The following is a 22,538-nucleotide window of genomic DNA, read 5'->3' on the forward strand; positions in this document are numbered from 1 at the left end:
TATCTCCTCCTTTCCTGAACCTGTTTCATATGAAGAAGTGGCCCTTCATGAACTTGTGGATCATAGCATGCTAATACTGGGGTTTTCTTGGAAAGGATATTGTAGTGGTTTGCCATTTTCTTCTCCAGAGGCAAACAGGGTTACACAGCTAGTAAGTGTCTGAGGCCAGATCTGAATTAAGATCTTCCTGACTCCAGGCTCAGCACTTTATCCACTGAGCCATCTAACTGACTTATGTTTGTTGTTTATTGTTCCTCCTTCTTTCTCAAGAGAACCAGTGACGTCTAGAGAGTGATGACTTGAGGGTGAATTGATTGGATTTAAGTGAGGTAGGGCTGTGCAAAGTCAAAAGCCACACTCTCTCCTCTAGAGTTATCAGAGTCCAGTGGCAAGACATAGGTCAAGATGACTGGCGATTTTGACATTTTGGGAGACCATGGCCTTTTAAAGCTAAGGTCTTTCCCAGGTCTAAGTTTATCTGAGTCAAGACCCATTCAGTAATTAAAGGGCTTCATAAGAATTGAGGCAAAAGATGGCCTACTTTGCCTTTACAAAATAATCAGTCTGGGATTAGGGATAGGTGTGTTGTTTACATTAGCACTACAACTAAATTGTGAGTTCCTAAAGTGCATTGACCGTATCTTTAATTTCCTTTGTGTCCTTTTCCCTTTGATTGTCCCCTGTACTTGAACATTTGGGTATGAGGGTTTCCATTTCTTCTTAGGAAAGGTTTGATAGTTCTGAATAAAACCCCCTCCAATGAGGGTTTTGTCTTGATGTGGTTTGGGGTTGCTGGGGACCCCGAAATGTCAGGACACAAGGTGGCGTCTGTCTGGAAAGAATTCATGCACTCAAACCTTCCAGTCAAAGTGGCAAGATTTTTGTATGGCCAGTAGTAGTTCCAGGCGAGATTCTTTGGGAATCTGCAGCTTAATGGGGGTGAGACTGATGCTTATTTAACAAAAAGGACTGTGAAAGGATCTGGATGGGGTTAAGGAGTGGTAAATGGTCTGGGGTGGGCCAAGTACACTAATGAAAGGAATATTAAGTAGTCTGGGGTGGGCCAGGAGAAACAGTGAAAGGATTGTCTCACTGTCAAGTAAGCTAATTAAGTGATCTAGGTGGGCAGGTGTGGACAGATGCCTTAGGTAGAGGTGCCAGTGATCCTGGCTACTGAAATGTATGGGAAAATTCAGGGACTGGGTTGCTTTCAAAGACATGGTCTTTTTCCTTTTAAGGGTCAAGGTCCACTCACCCCATCATCATTCTTAGTGTTCTTTTTGTTCAGAGGTGATGTATAATGTACTGAAGAACATGGCATTACTGGAAATCGTCACATTTGTCATGCCAATGAAATTTCATATTAAATGAAAAAAATGTTGAAAATGCTTTTATTGGCATGATAATGATTTGTAATATGAAACATGTCCAAACTTATTTTACATTACTCACCTATATATACTCTCAAGCAGGGTTCTTATCCAAGGTCTCCTGAACTTTTTTTTGTTTTTAATTTTTTCAAAATATTTATTTTTTAAATATTTTTAAAAACTATATTTCATTATAGTTTTCCTTTGTAATACTATTTATTTTATTTTGTGCATTTAAAATATTATTCTCAGGAGTCTGTAGACTTCACCAGTTTGCCATAGGAGTCCATAACAAAAAAAATGCCAAAAACTCCTACTTAAAAGTATAACCAAAAACATAACTAATATGGAAATAAGTTTTACATGACTTCACACATGTATAATGGCTATCATATAACTTGCTTCTTAATGGGTGGTGGAAGGACTGAAGGAAGGGAGAGAATTTAGAATTCAAAATGTTTAAAAAAGAATGTTTTTAAAAAAGAAAATAAAGTCTGCCCCCTGACTACCACTCCCCTATGCATATTTTCTCCCTCTAATCATTATAATGTAAAGTTCTTAAGGACCAGAACTGTATTTGCTTTTGTATTTGTATCACCAAAGCTTAACCCAGTTCTAAGCAATTAGAATGTAACTAAGAAATACTTTTTAAAAATTAAAAAAAAAAAGTATAGCCAAACTGACGTTTTTGCTGTTCTTCATGACATGTCATTTCTTGTCCTTGTTTCTTCCCCTCAACTGCCCTCTATACCTGCAGTGCACTCCCTGTGTTTCCGTCAAACTTTCGTTAAACTTCTGCTCAAACACCACCTCCTTTCTTTGGTCTTTCCTCATCCACCTCCAGCTCCTAGTTCTTCCCTACCCCTCCAAATTACTTTATGTTTACTTTTCATATATTTTGTATATATTGATGTTGGTGCACGTTATTCCCTTTGATGGAATGTAAACTTCTTGAGAGCAGCTACTGTTTCATTTTTGTCTTCTTTTCCTGTTACTAGCACTCTATCAGGAACATATTGGGCATTTAGTAAATACTTGTTGATTAATTAACCATCTAGTTCTACCCCCTTGCTTTACAGATAAGGAAACTGAAGTCCACTGAGATTAAAATTACTTCCCTAATTTTAAAGGTAGTAATCATCCTTATATGCACAACTACTATAGGCAAAACCATTGGGTTTTTTTTTGTTTGTTTGTTTTAAATCACTTTGGATTTAAAAGTACAAGTAAAGCCCTAGGGCTTTCATTTGTAGAGGCATGTCTACTACATCACCTGATGGACTTAAATAGAAAATTAAGCCCTTAAAAATTCAAGACAGCTGCAAGATTTTGTCTTTGAGAAGGCCAAATCCAAAATAGCATCTGAAAATGTTGCTCTTAATCTCTTTCAGAGATTAACATTTTGCCCTATACTAACACAGACTGAATTTATAAGTTGGAGACTTTACTGGTAACATAACTAGGAGACTTTGAATAGAAATTATTACAGGAAATGAGTATTTCTCAGTCTCAAACATTTTTATCTTAGTATTTTATAAACTGTCAAATTATTTCAACTTCAGTATTATATATATGTTGGTAGAAATGTAGAATGGAAAATTAAACTGGCCAAATTTAGATATCCATATGAAGTGTTTCTTTGCTAAGTAATGCCTTAGTTTTGTATCAAAACAATACATTTCAGCTACAAAATACACCCAGATCAAATGAAATCAGTACTACATAACTAATACCTTCATCTCTGCTTTTTCTTTTTTTCTTTTTTTTTTTGCAATTAGGGTTAAGTGACTTGCCCAGGGTCACACAGCTAGTACGTGTCAAGTGTTTGGTCTGAGGTCAGATTTGAACTCGGGTCCTCCTGATTTCAGGGCTGGTGCTCTATCCACTGCGCTACCTAGCTGCCCCTTTCATCTCTACTTTTAAGAACTCAGTGGACTGCTTCATAATAAATCCAAAGTCTTTAAAGATAATCTAATTCTTATGCAAATTAAACAACTTTGAGGTACCACCTCACACCTATCAGGTTGGCTAATATGATAAAGGAAAATGATAAAATGTTGGAGGAAATGTGGGAAAATTGGGACACTGAAACACTGATGGTAGAGTTGTGGACTGATCCAGCCATTCTGGAGAGCAATTTGGAACTATGGCCAAAAGGCTAAAAAAAAGAAAGTTGAAGATAGTAAGACAGCATCTTGCTGCCTTTGATCATTTTAGGTTACCAGACCCAGATAATCATCTCAGGGTACCCAAATGAACTGGCAAATGTAATTGCTAAGGCATTGTTGATTATTATTATTTATTTTTTTTTTGTGGAAAAATGAGAGAGGTATTACAAGACAGAAAAAGGTTATGTGTTCCAGTTTAGTTTTTTAAAGGTAAAAAATATAATCTGAAAACAATAGGTCAGTGAGCTTGACTTTGATTTTTGGCTCACGGGATTGTATTAAAGTGATAGCTTATGAATATTTTGAGATACGGTATGTAAAACACTTTGTAAACGTAAAAGTACTATATACATTCCACCTACCTCGTTTATTTATTTTTATAAAGGAAGGGAAGTTGTAATAAACCAGAGAGGCTTTTACTCAAGAAGTGGTCATACCAGATTAACGTAATTTTCCTTTTTTGATAGTGTTACTTGATGATAGCGCAAGGGTGCGAGGGATTTGAAAGTAGACAGTATTGTAAAGTCGGACTGGTTAATCAAAGGGTCAAGATAGGGAAGGGAGAAGAGTATAGGAAGTCCAGCTGTGATGGCCTGTGAATGTGAACTTAGGGGTGGAGAGAATGGAGGTCATGGTAAAGACTCGAAAGAGGGTTAGGGAAGATGAAATGATAAAAGATTGTTTATTGTGATTCACTAAACCTTTTTTAAATAGGGGTTCCTTATAAGTAAGGGCTTTTCTTTTTGTTTTACACTGACAGATGTGTATTAGTGAACAGAAAAATACTCAAATGTCAAACAGCCTAAGGATAGAGGAGGACCAAAGAGCAAAAATAAGCCACATATTTTGTAAATAACATGTTGGTAATCAAGAGTGTCTTATGATTAAAGTGAAATGTTTTATTTTACCATGTAATAGTTTAAATATATTTAGGTAGTTGTAGACTTTAAGCAATGTAATTTTCTTATTTTTTCATTTTTAGACATGGAGGGATTTTTAATGAAACTTTGATAGTTCAACAAAGGATGCTCTAATGGATGACAGAGAAACTCCTACAAGTGACCTACAGTTAGAACCACAAGATGGATGTCACACCGATGACAGCATGGAAGATACACGACTGGGTTTGCCTTCTATATCCGATGAAAATGAAAATCAGTTTGATGGGAATGTGTGTGAAGCTGTGACCGGCAGTGACAATGAGATGGGAAACCATGAAAAGTTTGAACAGGACAATCTCAACAATAATGAAAGCTGCAGCAACTGTGATAACTTTGTTACCCCAAGCTGTGAAGCTGTGGCAAGTGATCATTCTGAAAAAAAGCACCCTGAGGACCCCATGGATGAAAAGCCCCTCCTCGGAAAGGAGAAAAAAACTCTTGGGAAAAAAACCTCAAGAAGCAAAAAGGGAATGATTACAAAGTCAACACCAGGTACTTCAAACAAAATCCTTTTTAAAAATTACTTTGTATTCTTTGAACAAACTCCCTCAAAATCCTTCTTCCATTTTCTCTTTGGTGTGTCGCTGTTGTCTTGTATTCCAATGTGATCTTTAACCAACCATCTTCTGTCGGGTATAACATAAAATTTATACTTAAATCATAGAATCTTAAAATTGGAGGGAACCATAGGAATAATTTAAACCAACCCTTTACCTGTGGTATGAATCTCTTCCGCAACAGCTTCTCTGACAGACATCACATTATCATGTTAACTTTCAGTTTCTTTCTTCTGTTAATTTATGAGGTGCTGTTCAATAGCTGTTCCTTTAAGGTCTCACATTCTCTTTGCTGCTTATGTCCCCAAAGTAGGTATTACTCTAGATTAAAATGATTTCCCAAACTTCATGGTAGCTTTAGAATATAGGTTCTTAACCTGCAACCCATGGATCCCTCAAGGATCCATGTATAGATTTAGGAAGTTCTGTGAACTCAGAGGGAAAAAAAAATTATCATCTTCATTTTCACCAACCCCCTAATTGAAATAGTGTTTCTTTCAATTATAAATGCAGGTAACAAGGGATCCCTAAGACATCCCTTAAGTTTCACCAGATTGCCAAATAAGTCCATTAACAGAAAAAGTTTTAAGAAGCCCTGCTCTAGAATAAGCTTACTCTCCAAAGGAGGGATACAAACACAGTTCACAATGAACTGACCAAGATTCTCAGGGATGCTTTTGTTGATCTATCCTCCCCACCTAAGTACCAGGAGTGGGGAACATGCTGCCTCTAGGCCAACATGAGGCCTTGAGGATTTAGTCAAAGAGCCTCACTTGAGCCACATGTGGCCTCGAGGCTGCAGGTTCCTTCCCCACCCCTGGACTATGCATGGGTATCCTGAATAGCATTCCAGTCAGTTGTGTTTTTAATTTTTTTCTATTATCTTAATCTACATAATAAAGTAATGTCAAACCCACTTTGAATTACATTTCAATATGTCCATTTTGCATTCTGTTTTTGCATTATCTAGCAAAATTGACTAGCATAGTTGGGGCTGCTTACCCTTAAATGAAATGTCAGCTGTCAGAACTTAGATCTAGGATTCCTTTATCTGGCTTGTGAAGTGTGCAATGGAAAAGGTAATGACCAGCCATTTAAGAGTAGGAATGTGTGGGGCTAGGGAACTCTGGTACATCTGAGGCAGGGATTTTTAGCTTCACTTTGCAGGGCCCTAGGTGTTAGACTTGGCCTAGACCTGTGATGAAGGGAGAAGAGTTGTTACCTCTCATCTTCCTTTCCTGTGCCTTGATTGTTTTCCTCACTGACTGATTAGAAGTTTATTCCAGTACCTCAATTATCTTAGATTTCATCAGCATAGATTCTCCCTGAAGGGAGTTCTACTCCTGTCTGACTTAGCAATCTGTCTTCATGAGTTGCTGCTGCCAAAAAATTTCAGTGATTTGCTGACCAACAGTCTGATGGCCAGTCATATTTAGGTGGGTAGATATACATTCCATTGCAGGGCTTTTCCTCAAAGCCTTTCCAGGTTACTAGTATCTGCTGGAGCTTAGGCTCTGCTATCGCAGCCTTTTCACTGCCATAGCATGATAAGGTCTTAGAGAAGGACTCTACTTAAAGAAAGAGGATGGTCTTTGTTGGTAATGGATTATTTTTGTTTAGGGGTTAAAAATCTTTATTTTTCATAGATTTACTTAATTTGTTAATATAAATGCTTGATAAATTGTTAATTGGTAAAGATTTTTTTAACTTTTAACTTTAACCCATATTTTGAGGCAACTTGGTGAAATAGAATGCTAGACTTCGAGCCAGCAAGAGCTGGCTTTGAATCAGGCCCCAACTATTTTCTGGCATGTGTCTATAGATGTAATTTTATCTGAGCCTCAGTTTTCCTCATCTGTAAAGTGGGGATAAGAATAACATCTCCATTGCCAGATTGTTGTGAGAAATAAATGAAATGATTTTTATGTTTTCCAAATCTTGAAATACTCTATAAATGAATGCTGCTATTCTCGTTTTCTTCTCATCATTTTTGAGGAGGTTAAAGTGAATTTGAACAAGTCATTCTTGCATATTTAAAGTTCTACAGCCAGTTGTTCAAATGGATTAAATAACTGAATTTACAGTTAAGAGTACTGAGATAGAAGCTAATCTTCTGTAGAATTACTATAAACGCCTGCAGGACAACTCCACCATCAGACCAAACAGGACATGAACATGATGAATCTTGTTCCTACTTTATCTTAATACCTTCAGCTGGGTGTCTATATTTTGAAAATTGTTCATTTCATGTAGTTTTAGGACAAGTACTTAATATGACTATATTGAGAGAGAGGGTAGGATTGTGGCTAGGAAACTACTAGAATCACGAAAACTAAGGTTCACATCCTACCCATAGACACTTACTAGCTGTGTGTCCCCGGGCAAATTACTTAAATCTCTGTGCTTCAGTTTTTTTATCTTTAAAATAAGAGACTTGGACTCAAAGATGGGCAACAGTTTTATCTATAATAAGGCTTCAGTTCCATTGTGGCTTATTTGCTGAATTTTCAAGGATATTTTCCAGTTTGTAGTTTGGAGATTTGTTGTCTGATGCATAATTCTAGCCATCAGTACATGGTAAATTTTTACATGCTGCAGTGATATGTTGCAACACTTTCACAACTTGATTGCAAAATCTGAAAGAGTCAGTAAGTCCCAGCTCCTTAAGGATAACCTCCCTTTAATTTCTGGTAGTGATGAGCTGATCCTATATTAGTCCCAAAACACCATCTTTCTTTTGTTCTCTCTTTTTTCCTTTTCTTTCTTTTTTTCTTCCCCTCCCCACTAAATAGTATTTAATTTCTTCCAGTTACATGTAAAGATAGTTTTCAACATTCACTTTTGTAAGATTTTGAGTTCCAAATTTTTTTCTACCTTCCTCCCTCCCCTTCCCCTTCCCTGAGACGGCAAGTAATCTGATATAGGATATACGTGGACAATCATATTAAACATATTTCCACATTAGTCATGTTGTGAAAGAAGAATCAGAACAAAAGGGAAAAACCATGAGAAAAAAAAACAAAAAACACACACACAAAAAAGAGAGAAAATGGTATGCTTCCATCTTCATTCAGACTCCCTAGTTTTTTCTTTGGATGTGGATAGCATTTTCCATCATGAGTCTTTTGGAATTGTCTTAGATCATTGTATTGGATTGGATTGCTGAGAAGAGCCAAGTCTATCAAAGTTGGTCATTGCACAATGTTGCTGTTCTTGGAACTAATTTCCAACTTTACAATAACATCTACTCCCAAATCCTTTGCATCCTTGCCCTATCATGCCAAGTTGCTGTTCTTCTGGTTCTGCTCACTTCACTCAGCATCAGTTCATGTAAGTTTTTCCAGGTTTTTCTGAAATCTGCCTATTCATCATTTCTTATAGTATAATAGTATTCCATTACATCCATATACCTCAACTTGTTCAGCCATTCCCTAGTTGATGGACATCCCCTCAATTTCCAATTCTTGACCTCCACTAAAAGATCTACTATAAATATTTTTGTATGTGTGGGTCCTTTTCCCTTTTTTATGATTTCTTTGGGATACAGACCTAGCAGTGGTATTGCTGGATCAAAAGGTATGCACAATCTGATAGCCCTTTGGGCATAGTTTCAAATTACTCTCCAGAATGGTTGGATCAGTTCACAACTCCATCAACAATGCATTAGTGTTCCAATTTTCCCACATCCCCTCCAACATTTATCATTTTCCTTTTATGTAATATCAGCCTATCTGATAGGTGTAAGGTAGAACCTCAGAGTTGTTTTAATTTGCATTTCTCTAATCAATAGTGATTTAGAGCATTTTTTTCATATGAATATAGGTAACTTTGATTTCTTTATCTCAAAACTGTTCATATCTTTGGCCATTTATCAATTGGAGAATGACTTGCATTCTTTTTGTTGTTGTTGTTGTTAGGCAATGGGGTTAAGTGACTTGCCCAGGGTTACACAGCTAGTAAGTGTTTTTATGTGTCTGGGGTCAGATTTGAACTCAGGTCCTCCTGAATCCAAGGCCAGTGCTCTATCCACTGCACCACCTCGCTGCCCCATGACTTGCATTCTTATAAATTTGACTTAGTTCTATATATTTGAGAAACGAGACCTTCATCAGAGATACTTGCTGTAAAAAAAAAAAAATTCCAGCTAGTCTTGGTTGCATTGGTTTTGTTTGTGCAAAATCTTTTTAATTTAATATAATCAAAGTTACCCATTTTACTCTTGTTTGGTCATAACTTCTTCCCTTCTCCATAGATCTGACAGGTAAACTATTCTTTGCTCTCCTCATTTGCTTATGGTATCACCCTTAATGTCTAAATTATGTGCCCATTTTGACCTTATCTTGGTATATGGTGTAAGATGTTGGTCTGTACCTAGTTGCTGCTATACTGTTTTTCAGTTTTCCTAACAGTTTTTGGCAAATAGTGAGTTCTTATCCCAAAAGCAAAGCTGGGGTCTTTGGGTTTATCAAACATTAGATTACTGTGGTCATTCTACTGTGTCTTATGTACCTAATCTATTCCACTGATCTACCACTATCTCTCAGCCAGTACCAGATAGTTTTGATGATGATCACTTTATATTACAGTTAAGGTCAAATAATTTGTAAGAAAAAAGGCACTATAGATGTTATGATGCTTTTGAGTGGCTTGTAAATAATTACTGAATCAATAATAAATTGCTTTTACATCCCATGAAAATTTCTGGCACATTCTTTTTGTTCCTTAACTAATATATCATTTTCTTGCAAGCTTATAGGTTTTTTTAAATCTTTGTACAGATTTGTAAAGCTGTGTGCATTTCATATAATGTATATAAACACAAAATTGGTATATGTTTGGAGGGGCCACTCATGTTTTTACCTTTTGGTAGACATATAATACATTCTTTTAAGAAAAGTGGGATCAGACTCTTATGAGAGAAGAAACCAATAAAGTGCTGTGCTGGTAATTCATATTGCACTCTGAAGCATTTGAGGCAATAATTTTGGATCTTTTCAAATTCTGCCAACTTCCAGTTTCACAGAGAAGCTATAGTTTTGATTACCTCCCTTGACATAGATGTTGTTTTGTTCATCAGATTAATGGTAGGCAGGCTTTCTCTTTCTCATTTGGTCCAACGTGTGTGTGTGTTGAATTTCTCTCCTTTTATTTTCCTAAGCTTCTGTAGTAAAGTGAATTGTTTCTTTTGTGCTACTTTGACACCATGTTTCCACTCAGCCTTTTGACTTTTGCCTTTCCATACATCTTCAGTAGTTTTCCCTAACCAATTTTTCCATGTTGATCTTTGATGCCTGACCTGAGTCATATTCCTTGAAATCTCCACTTTTCTTCCTATGGTTCTTACCATGGCAATAGTTGGAACATGTACAGGTCCTGGCATGCTTTTACACTTCTTGTCAACTATTGTGAGAGAATCAGTGGATTCATGATCTTTATAGCAAATGCCAACTTTTTTGTATTACTCTGTTTTGTCATCTTTGGTATGTTTAGGGTCATGCCATCAAACTCAAAAAGGGGTAAGGAGTTTGCAAAATTCTGGTGAAAGTCTGCCCATTTTTTCAAAATCATTTGAGGAATCCACTATTGTTTTTGTTATTCATTTCTTCACTAAGTATTATTTCTGGTGTTTGCATTAAGTAAAGATTTTCAGTGATCTAAGGTAGTTACTATTTTACTCTCTAAGTATAATTCCTTTTCTTTCATTTAGAAGAATAAATGTCATTTGAAAAGGAATAGTCTTTGATTTTCTTAAATTCTCCAAAGGATAAGCTGATCTACTTACAGGGATGCTGATAAATACATTTATTTTATTCCACATCCAAGGTTTAGAGGCATGTTGTTTTGTATTGCCTTTTCATCCTGATTACATGGAGTTTTAGGAACTGAAAGCCAGTTGCATGTCTGTAGAGCTGTCAGGGCTTCAAGATTGTAGTTTTCAACCTGGAAGGACTTGTATGGTCTGATACTGAGTGAAGTGAGCAAAACCAAGAGAACGTTGTACACAATAACAGCCATGTTGTGCGACAACTAATATTGATAAACTTAATCCTTCTCAGTAATACAAGGATCTAAGACATCTCCAAAGGCCTCGTGATAGAAAATGCTATCCACATCCAAAGAAAGAACTATGGAATTTGAATGCAGATAGAAGCATACTATTTGCTGTTTTTTTTTCCTCTTCTGTTGAGTTTTGTTTCCTCTTTCTGGTGGTTCCTCCTATTGGCTCTAATTTTTACTTACAACATCACTAATGTGAAAATATGTTTAATAGGAATGTATATGTATTAAAAAAAGATTTTGTTTTTCATTACTTCCTTGACTTTATTCCAGTTTCCATAACTGTGATAGTGTAACTCTAAGTTATTAAATGTATTTTACCCAAGAGAGTTTTCCTATAGATTACTTGAAAAATTGAGGAACTGAAGACAGTAATTTCAGTCATTTAAAACTTTTATAGGTGAGGGAGATTTGGAGATGAGAGAGTTTTTTCTTTTAAAATTAATCCCACTTAAAAATCACTGTCAGTTAATTTTAGTTTAATTTAATAAAATCAAAAAATCTTCAAAGTAGTTTACCTTAACATGTAATATGTGTTTTTCTCTTATTGTCAAGTAAACAAAGCTTAATTAAAATGGAAGCTAGGAAGCTAGTGAGAAAGGAATTATATAGCTACATGCAAAGTGGAACATTTTCTCAACATGATGAAGTTCTTAATTTTTTTTTTCAAAGACAAATCAAATGAGAACACTTGTGAATTTTGCTCCCAATTTTAAAATATTGAGAGTGGGGAGAAAAGGACTCATGTGTGTGATAAAAAGAAAAGAGCATTTTCAATAAGACCCTAAGATTAGAATTCTGTGTTTCTAGCATAGTCAGGCAAAAAATGTAGTATTTTTTTTTATGGCAAAGGTATTAAGAGCAATGGCACTGCCTGAAACTCTAAAGAAAAAAAGAGTACCTACTATTTATATTGCACTTTAAGTTTTACAAAACACTATACATATAGTCTATTGTTTGATCATCAGTTGCCCTATGATGTAGCTCTTCATATTATCCCCATTTTACAGATGAGGAAACTGAGGCTTGAAGAAGTTAAGTAATTATCTATTATCACACAACTAGTAAGCATCTGAGCCAGGATTTAAACTCAAGTCTTAGAGACTCCAATTCCATTACTGCCTAATATCCACCTGAATGAAACAGAACAGAATACAGATGTCTTACTATAAACAAATATGCTCAGTTTCTACCTCTATGAACTAAAGGACTTAAACTAGACTATTTCTGCCAGTTCTCACATTCTCTAAGCTTGACATATGAAAATCCAGTTACAGACACAAATTATAAGATGGATATTCAGAATGAGAAAAGGATATGAGTTAGAAATGACAGAATCGTCTAATATGCACAAAATAATGATGAGTTATAAAAAATTGATGTAATGTGTATTTTCCTCAGGAACAAATTTTGTGGTAAGCTTAAATATACGTACAGTACAATTTTTTAAAAGAAGTTTTTTTTTCTTTTAAAAAAGGGGAATGAAAAGAAACAAAGGATGAATTTAACTCAATGGTAGAAAATCTTTTTAGAAGTTTTTTAAGCAGAAATTAAGAGAGTTATTTAAGAATTATGTAGAGGAGCCATTATTTATCTCTTAAGCTGATCACCCAAGTCTAGTAAGAGAAAGTTCTGTTGGTCATAAGGAAAACCTGCCTGAAAATATTACTGGGACAAGAAAGTGGCAGAATCTCCATTCCTTCAAATATTTTAAAAATAGGACATGTGGCTGTCTTCGTCTTTTTCTTATAGCTTAGGTCTTTAAAAACAGGAATAGATTGCTTGAGGTTACTCCTAAAATTTTCTTTTTCATTTGCCACGTGCCTCTGTCAGTGGAAAGAAAATCCTAGGTGATCAACAGATTGAATTTGATAATTTCTGCTATTCCTTTTACCACTCATTTTCAAGAAATTTTAAGATTCAGTGCTTAGCAGAGTAGGCACTTAATGAATGCTTATTGATTGAAGTGCTTATTGATCTTCAAAAGGTACAGGCTTTAACAATTCTAATTCAACTCCTTTACTTATTGATCTTCTGGAACCAATTCTCAAATCATAGTGAGTTCATAAAATAATGTCTGCGTTCTGAATCAGAAATTAAACTTGTAGTTTGGCATCATATAATTTTTTAAAATCACATTTTGTTTTTTGTTTTTTGTTTTCTTGGCTAGGCAATGGGGTTAAATGACTTGCCCAGGGTCACACATCTAGTAAGTGTTATGTGTCTGAGGCCGGATTTGAACTCAGGTCTTCCTGAATCCAGGACCGGTGCTCTATCCACTGCGTCACCTAGCTGCCCCAAAAATCACATTTTAAGAACACAGTTTAAGTCTACTTTCTTGCACTTCTTCCCTAGGTTAACCTGGAATCATTTTCCATCTGTACTGAGAGAAATCAATACAATTTGTTTATAAATATTAGGGATTGCATACTGTTAACACCTTGCAGAATATGACACAAATTTTCCAAGGAGCCAGTGGAACTTGGAAAGACCTAACAGCCAGTAGACCATGTAGAGGTTTCAAAGCTTCAGCATTTCGGTTTTTACTGTGACCCTCTTCCTTGACTTTATTTTAGTTCTCATACTAGTGATAATGTCACTAGAAGTTTTTAAGTCTTTTTTTTACCTAAGTGCATAGGTATGTCCAGAGACTCAATAGAGAAATTCAACTCACATTTTGGACAGTTTTAATTATAAAGGAGTTGTCCGAGGTTTGTAGATTCCACATTCCTAATTGATGTCAGTATTTATGGGCTTTCTGTAGTGTCCCTGTTTGGCTTCCTGATGAGCTGTACTTATAAGGCTCTAAGCATGTCACATTGTGACACAGAAGGAACTTTTTTTTGAGCAACGTAATAGGCCTTTTCTTCATCTAAATTGGGATAGGGAGGTACCTTGTATAATGCTTTCTCTGTGTTATTAAAATTAGTGCTTGATATTAATGCTATCCTAAAAGTTAGAGAAATTGAGAAATGAATTTTGTGTGATAGAGCCAAGTTGATTATATTGTCTATGGTTGTCATCCTGTCATCTTAGCATTAGTGCCATTCCTTTGGTTATTTGCTTAGGACTTGTCACCATAGCACCTAAGTATTTGACAGAAATAGCATTCATTCCTTCTTGTTCAGTCATATCTGACTCTTCATGACCCTGTGTGGGGTTTTCTTGACAAAGGTACTGAAGTGATTTGCCATTTCCTTCTCCAGTGGACCATGTATTTATTAAGCACCTATTGTATGCAGAGGTACTGTGCTAGATAGGCATCTAAGCCCTGGGGATACAAAGATTTATACTGGGAGTATAAAAATATTTACTGAGATCATTAAATACAAAATAATTTTAGTTGTAGGATGGGGAACTTGAACTGCTTGGGAGGAGGTGGGATCAAGTAGGGCTTCATGTAGGAGGTGGCAGCTGATTTGAACCTTGAGCTAGGGGTTCTATAAGGTGAAGATGAGAAGGGAGAGAATGGCTGTGCAGAAATGCACTGATTAAAGATAGAATGTCACCTTGGAGCAGCGTGGATAGGCCAGGCTGTCTGAAACTGGAGTGCTTGAGGAGAAGTTAGGTGAAACAAGCTGAGAAAGTTAAGCTGAGGCCAGAATAGAAAAACGTATTAATTGTGAAATCGATGTAAGTTGCATTTTTGTCTTAGAGGCAGTAGGGAAACACTGAAACTTATTAAGCAGGGGAGTGACTTAGGTTGGACTTTTCCGGAATATCAATTTCATAGCTGAGTAGAAGATGAATTGGAGAAAAATGGAGGTGGTGGAAACAGGAGGATCATTTAGAGGTTATTACAATAGTACAATAAGTGATGAATTCCTGAATTAGGATGGTGGCTCTGAATGGAGTGAATTGGACAATTGTAGGAAATGATTTGCAGGAAGTTGACAGAAATTGATCGAGTGCTGGGCCTGGAGTCAGGAAGACCTGAGTTCAAGTGTAACTTCAAACTTTTACTAGCTCTGTAACCTTGGGCAAATCACTTAACCTCTGTTTGCCTCTTTCCTTATCTATAAAGTGAAATAACAATAGCTCCTACCTTCCCAGGTTGTGAAGATCAAATGAGATGATACTTGTAAAATGTTTAGCACAATGCCTGGCATATAATAGGTACCATACAAATACTAGCTATTGCTATTGCTATTACTAATAAGATAGAATTGAAAAGACACTATGATTGGACATGGGCGATGAGAAAGAGGAAGATGACTCCAGTGTTATGAGCCTGGGTGGCTAGAAGGATGGTAGTTTCTTTGACAGAAATAGACTACTTTTTAGACATGATGATCTCCAGAAACACATCATTCTGCAAGCCTGAAACTCTTACTCAAATCATTTTCCACCCTAGCTGCAGGATCACCCACCTTAACCCCCATCCTCTTTTCCTGTAGTCTTACCCTACTAGATAGTGAACTCAGGTCCTGTCTTCTGCTTATCTTTTTATCTCCAGGCCTGACCTTTGATGCCTAGGGGCTTGTGGAAGATCATGGTGAAATTTGGTTGCCTGGAGAAGTTAATTAGTATTGTATGCCAGTTTAACTATGGCATGCTTGCGTGGGTTCTGGATAAAGGACGTTGCTCTCAGGCTTTTCCAGTGACCAGTAGAGTGAAGCGGGGTTTTGTGCTTTTTAGCATGCTGTTTTCTGAGATGTTGTCTCAGACACCTTCAGTAAGGACTAAAATGGCATCAAGGTCAGCTACTGCAGTGATGGAAAATTACTTAACTTGAAAGGCTACAAACCAAGAGTAAGAGGAGAGTTGGTACTTGACTTTTTGTTCACAGCTGATTGTGCACTTAATGCAACCTTTAAGTCTGAGATTCACCAGAGTATAGATTAATTCTCTTCTGTTTGTGCTAATTTTGGCCTGACAATCAACACCAAGAAAACAAAGGTTCTCCACTGCCAGGACCAAGCCATCCATATGTGGAACCATTGGTTACACCAGTGGAGACATTTTGAATGCTATGGATAAGTTCGCTTACCAGGGAAGTTCAGATAGATGATGAGGTTGATGTAACACACTGCCAGAGCTAGCTCAGCATTTGAGAGGCTCTGAAGGAAAGTGTGGGAGAGAAGAGGTATTAGGGTAATTAGACTACATACCCAACTGAAGGTCTACAGTGCCATTGTGCTGATTTCATTGTTACGTGCCTGTGAAACCTGGACAGTCTGCCAGCAACTTGCTAGAAAATTGAACTGCTGCCATTTGAATTGCTTTAGGAAGATTCTGAAGATTACCTGGCAAGATAAAGTACCAGACCCTGAGGTCCTTTCTCAATCTGAACTGCCACGCATTCAAACTCTGCTGCAGAGAGTGCAACTCCAATGGGCTGGCCACGTAGCCTGAATACCAAACATATGTTTGCCTAAAAGACTATTTTACAAAGAACTCACACAAGGCAAGCGCTCACCCAGAGGTCAGAAGAAGTAGTACAAGGAAAGTCTCAAGGTCTCTCTAAAGAACTTTAATGTTGATTGTGGGCCGTGGGAGATGATGGCACAGGACCACCCAGCATGGTGTGCCACATCAAAGAAGATTCTGTGCTGTATGAGCAGAGCAGAATCTCAGTCACACAAAGGAAATGTGGGATAGGCAAATCCACAGATGTTTCCATCCTAATCGGATGGACTATTTGGGCCTGACCTGTGGTAGAATCTTCCCAGTACTAGCTTGTATCGGACTGGTCAGCCACAGATGAAGATACTTATGGAACCTTGAGCCCAATGTCGTGATGTCATCAGTCCTTTTTATTCTTTGAAGGATTCAGAAGGTAGGGGCATATTTCCAATAAAGAAAGAGAAAATGAGAGTCAGATCAACATCATTTATTTAGCACCTGCTTGCTGTGTGCCAGGCACTGTGTTAAGGGCTGGAAATCCAAAGAAAGGTAAAAACAGGCCCAGCTCTTAAGGAGTTCACATTCTAATAGGGGGAGACAACACATAAACAACTATGTTCAAACAAGATATGTGTCTGTGTAGACATTTACATATTTATTTGATAAATTGGAGAACATCTCAGAGGGAAGGCATTCTGATTAAAAGGAACCAGACAAAGCTTCTTGCAGAAGGTGGTATTTTAAACTGAGGCTTCAAGGAAGCCAAGAGGTAGAAGTAAGAAGGGAGAGAAAAATAAGCAGGATGTTTAACACGACAAGCTCCCAGAAGACTTCGCTTGATCAATGTCTCCATGTAATTACCTTGACTAGTCACTTGTGGTATACTCCTACCAGATATCATAAATTTAGGGCTGGAAGAAGTTTCAGTGATCATCTAGTCAGGGCCCCCCCCCCCTTATTTTGCAGATGAAGAAATTGAAATTAGGAGAATTGAGATTTAGGAGAATAGATTAGAAGTGACTTACCCAAAGTCACATAAGTAGTAAGTGACAGAGCAGGGATTTGATTCTAGGCCCTGAGTATCTAACATGAGAGCCCATAGGAGATGAGATCAAGGTGATATGAAGAGGGTGTAAGGTAATATCACATGTTGGTCATATCAAGGAGAAGGCCCACCCCTTCCTCAGAGTCGGGAACAATGGAAGAGAAAATGGGGTATGATGATGGGAAATTGAGGTATAGAATTGGGGAGAAGGGAGATCTTATGGTAAGAAGTCTGAGTTATTTTCTCAGTAAAGTAGGAGGTAAAGTACAATGCTAAGAGGAAGGGAGTGCAGAGGTATAGACTGAGGAGAGAAAAGATTTGGATGTGCCACTTTAGGGAGTAAAATAAAGAATCGGTGAGGGAAAATTATGAGAGAGAAGGGAAATAACAGTTGGTGGGTTTTTTGTTGTTTTTTTTTTTTTAAGATCTAAAGGGGGGAAATCTTTTATAGTGTTGACTCTTAACCATTCAGACAGAAATGTCTTGTGCCTGTCATATTTGGCAATTGAGCCCCCAGCCAGCGTTTGGGAAAAAACCAGTAATATGGTACATAAGGTGATTTTGAGTGGCTTAGTAAAATTATGAATCAGTCAGCAAGTATTAAGTGTCTGCTCTTTGTAAGTGAAGCAAGTAGACAAAGTTTGCAGTTACAGCCTTTCTACCCTAAAAGTGTTTTTCCGAACATTTATCCCATTCTTGCTTTCCTCTGAGTGTTAGCAAAAGATTAAGTAATAATGTAGTTAATTGATCAAAGCAAAATGTTTTAACCCCCTCTCTCAACCCCCTCCCCTCTCTGCCAGGGAGTTTTATATCTTACAAGGATGTCTCTTAAATATAGAGTAGTAATAACTGGTTAGGAAAAGATAAGGAAAGGCCTCCAGCACAAGGTAGGATTTGAGCTGAGTCTTGAAAGAAACCAAGGATTCTAAGAAATATGGCGGTAAAGAAGGAGAGTGTCCCTGACAGCTAGAATACTGGGGTGACCAGTAAAGAGGCATGAAAGATGAGATCTGGAGTGTCGGGCAAGGAAAAGCAAGTCAACCAATGTGCTTGGGTATAACGTAAATGGAGCACAGTAAAATTTAAGGCTAAGAGCAGAGAAAAGTAGCCAGGTTCTTCTGAAAAGCTTTACATGGCAAACAAAAGATTTCGTGTTTGATTCTAAAAGCAATAATAGCCCACTAAAGTTTATTGAGTTGAGAAAGGGATGTGACATGATCAGATACAAGCCTTAGGAAAACCACTTTGTCAACTGAATAGAGAATTTCTGTCAAATTCAATTAGAAGGATGACTGTGTGAGTACAGAGAATGTGGACTTGAAGACAGAAATAGCAAACTTGGTGACATTTTAAAAAGGTTGGTTGAATGAGAGTGAGAAGTTGAGGATGACACCTAGATTTTCAACCTGGGAGCCATAGCCTTCACCAGACTGTCATAGAGTCCATGACAAATGAAAGGTAAAGAACCTCTGCCTTAGACTAACATTTTAAAATATTTGAAAAGTAATATGTCCCTTTTCCTTATTCTCTTGGTACTGATTTGAACTCTTGAAGGATGAAACAAACAGAAGAAACAAAAGATCAGAGCATAGATGCAATACAAGCTATGTATCAAAAAATTGATTACTGAAATGCAGCAGCCATGATGTACAGTAGCTTATATTATGGGGGGGAGAGGAAATATTTTGACAAAACCTCAGTGCACAGCTTGTTATTGATGCATTAAGGCTTTGAGATTTTAGAAGTTCCCAATAAAGAGAACAACATTTAATAACAATGAAAGTCCTAAAAGAATATCATTTCGTATTTTTGTAGGAGTATCTTTCAATTAAGATTGTTCTTGACTTACAAACATGGGCCCAGTGAATCCCATGAAGTGATATTATCAGTATTTCAGAGTCTAGAAAAGCGTCACAGAAAGATTTTCAAATCAAAGGAGAAGTTGGTAGCAGAACTTGAATTAGAACGTAGCATTCATCCCTGCAATCTTTAATCAAGGCAGTTTTGTAGACTGTGAAAAAGAAAACCTCATCTTAGGGCTTGACCTTAACAAGAATTTCCATTGGAAATTGTATCTCACGTTCATTTTCTTCTAGTATATTACTTCCTCCATAAAGCATAATGCAGAAAAAAACTGTCTTTGTCAACTATTCTGTAAGTCTCAGTGAGATAAAGCAATATTATAAAAAGGGAAGGTGGATAGTTTACTCCTGAAGGAAGTGAGGAACATTGATTTCAGTTTTATACATTTCCTTAGAGTTGTGTTGTCATTTTCCTTAGATTCTTATCTAATCTAGCCTCAATTCAGTGAAGGGAGCTTTCAATACTTAGGTCCAAAGAATAATTACAAAAGCAGTGTTTATTTATTAGGTGTAGCTAGCCTTTTCCTTTAAAAAAAAACTTTTATTTTCAATTAAGTATTTATTTTATCTTCCTTCTACCTAGTTAAAAAAAAAAGAAAAGAAACAAATTCTTGTACCACTTAGTCAAGCAAAACAAATTCTCACATGTACCATAGCCAAAAATATATGTTTCATTCAGCATCAAACACAACACTTCACTGTCAGGAGGTAGTCAGCATGCTTCATCATTAGTTCTCTGAAATCATGGTTGGTCATTGCATTTTTCTTCAGCAATAAAATGGGATAATAATAGCCCTTACCTCCCAGGGTTATTATGAAGATCAGATTAGGTTGTATTTGTGAAGTACGTAACTCAGTTCCTGGCACACAGTAGATGCTTAATAAATGCTAGCTTTATTATGATTTTTATTATTATTATTATTAGTCGACTAGCATTTATTGAGTACCTATTATGCATTATGTTGTGTGCAGAGGATAAAAACAAAGGTAAAAAAACAGCCTCTGTTTTTTTAATAATTTTTTACTAATTTATTTTTAGTTTTCAGCATTCACTTCCATAAGTTTTTGAGTTTTAAATTTTCTCCCCCTCCCTACCTACCTCCCTCCCCAAGACAGTGTGCAATCTGATATAGCCTCTACTTATACATTCATATTAAACATATTTTCACATTAGTCATGTTGTAAAGAAGAATTAGAATGAATGGGAAGAACCACAGGAAAGAAGAAACAAGACCAAAAAAAGAGAGCAAATAGTATACTTCGATCTGCTTTCAGACTCCATAGTCCTTTCTCTGGATGTGGATAGCATTTTCCATCTTGAGTCTTTTGGAGTTGTCTTAAATCCTTGCACTGCTGAGAAGAGCTAAGTCTATCAAGGTCAGTCATCACACATTGTGGCTGTTACTGTGCACAGTGTTCTCCTGGTTCTGCTCATTTCACTCAGCATCAGTTCATATAGGTCTTTCTAAGTTTTTCTGAAGTCCGCCTGCTCATCATTTCTTATAGCACAATAGTATTCCATTACATTCACATACCATAACTTGTTCAACCATTCCTCAATTGATGAGCATCCCATCAATTTCTAATTCTTTGCCACCACAGAAAGAGCTGTTATAAATATTTTTGTACATTTGGGTCCTTTCCCATTTTTATGATCTCTTTGGGATACAGACCTGGAAGCGGCATTGCTGGGTCAAAGGGTATGCACAATTTTATAGCCATTTGGGCATAGTTCCAAATTGTTCTCCAAAATGGTTGGATTAGTTCACAACTCCACCAACAATTTTCCCACATCTTCTCCACAACATTTATCATTTTCCTGTTTTGTCACGTTAGCCAACCTGATATGTGTAATGTAGTACCTCAACATTGTTTTGATTTGCATTTCTCTAATCAGTAGTGATTTAGAACATTTTTTCATGTAACTTTAGATAGCTTTAATTTCTTCATCTGAAAACTGCCTGAAAACTATCTGAAAACTATCCTTTGACCATTTATCAATTGGGGAATGATTTGTATTCTTATAAATTTGACTTAGTTCTCTAGATATTTTAGAAATGAAGCCCTTATCAGAAACACTGGTTGTAAAAATTCTTTCCCAGTTTTCTGCTTCTCTCCTAATCTTGGTTGCGCTGGCTTTGTGCAAAAACTTTAAAAAAAAATAGACCCTGTTCTTAAGGAACTCCAAGTCTACTGGAAGAGACAACATGCAAACAACTATTTACAAACAAGATGTAAACAGAATAAATTAAGGGGCATCTCTGTGGAAAACTCTAAGATTAAACGACAGGGAAAGGCGTCTTGCAGAAGGTAGGACTTTTGCTAAGACTTGAAGAAAGCCAGAGAAGCCAGGAGGTGAAGATAAGAGCAGAGGACTTTTCTGAGAAAAAAACCAGACTGGTCAGAAAGTCCCAGAATAGGGACCTTAGAAACCCCAGAAAGTAGCTATAGCAACAAGTAAGGCTCCACACTTAGACTGGGACAGCCCGGGCCAACAGGCTTCAAGGTCATTAACACTGTCTAGAGATGCTAGAAATAACCTGAAGCTCCAGCACACAAAACCTCAAAGACACTTGGAAGCCCAACAGAGAAGGCAGAGATCACAGAGAAGCCCCCGGGGAGCAGGATAAAGCTAAGCAGGGCCAGCTACTCTACCTACCCAAAGGCCCAATAAAAGGGTAGCACCTGTCCCTGGCACAAAGCCCCATTTCAGTAGGGGTGAGTAAATATAATACTCATCAGTATCAAAAATATTGCAAATGTAGAGATCCTCCCTAAGAAGGAGAGAATAATGCCACAAAAACTTCCAACAGTTGGATTTGTTTGTTTGTTTTTTCAAAAAGACTACATGAATAACTAGAAGAAATGAAGCAAGAGTTTGAAAAGTAAAAAACTTTTGAAGAAAGAATTAGGAGAGTAAATTACTTGGAATAGAAAGTGATAATCCTTACTCAAGAAACAGACCACCTAAAAACTAGAAGACACCAAACAGAAGTCAGTGCCAGAAATATTAGAACAAAATCAACAGATTGATAAAAATAAATGAAAATGTAATATACCAGATAGCAAACAATCAACCTGTCAAACAAGCCAAAGAGAAGTAATTTAAGAGCCACTGGCTCCCTAAAAACCACCTAGGTTTTACCACCACCTACTACCCAAAAAAGCCTGGACACATTATATTTCAAGAAA

At 36.8% G+C, this 22,538-nt stretch overlaps 1 protein-coding gene across 1 annotated transcript in view; it reads left to right on the top strand.

Annotated features, from left to right (window-relative positions):
* The window catches only part of LOC114050012 (consortin-like), a 103,778-nt gene that overhangs the window by 32,461 nt on the left and 48,779 nt on the right, over positions 1–22,538 (top strand). Inside the window, exon 3 of the mRNA XM_027871524.1 lies at positions 4,521–4,971. Within this exon, the coding sequence (XP_027727325.1) occupies positions 4,572–4,971 (400 nt within the window). The 5' untranslated portion in view covers positions 4,521–4,571. The remainder of the gene's footprint in view (positions 1–4,520; positions 4,972–22,538) is intronic.

Source organism: Vombatus ursinus, unplaced genomic scaffold, assembly GCF_900497805.2.
Source record: "Vombatus ursinus unplaced genomic scaffold, bare-nosed wombat genome assembly UNPS02014798.1, whole genome shotgun sequence".
NCBI classification, from domain to species: Eukaryota; Metazoa; Chordata; class Mammalia; order Diprotodontia; family Vombatidae; genus Vombatus; species Vombatus ursinus.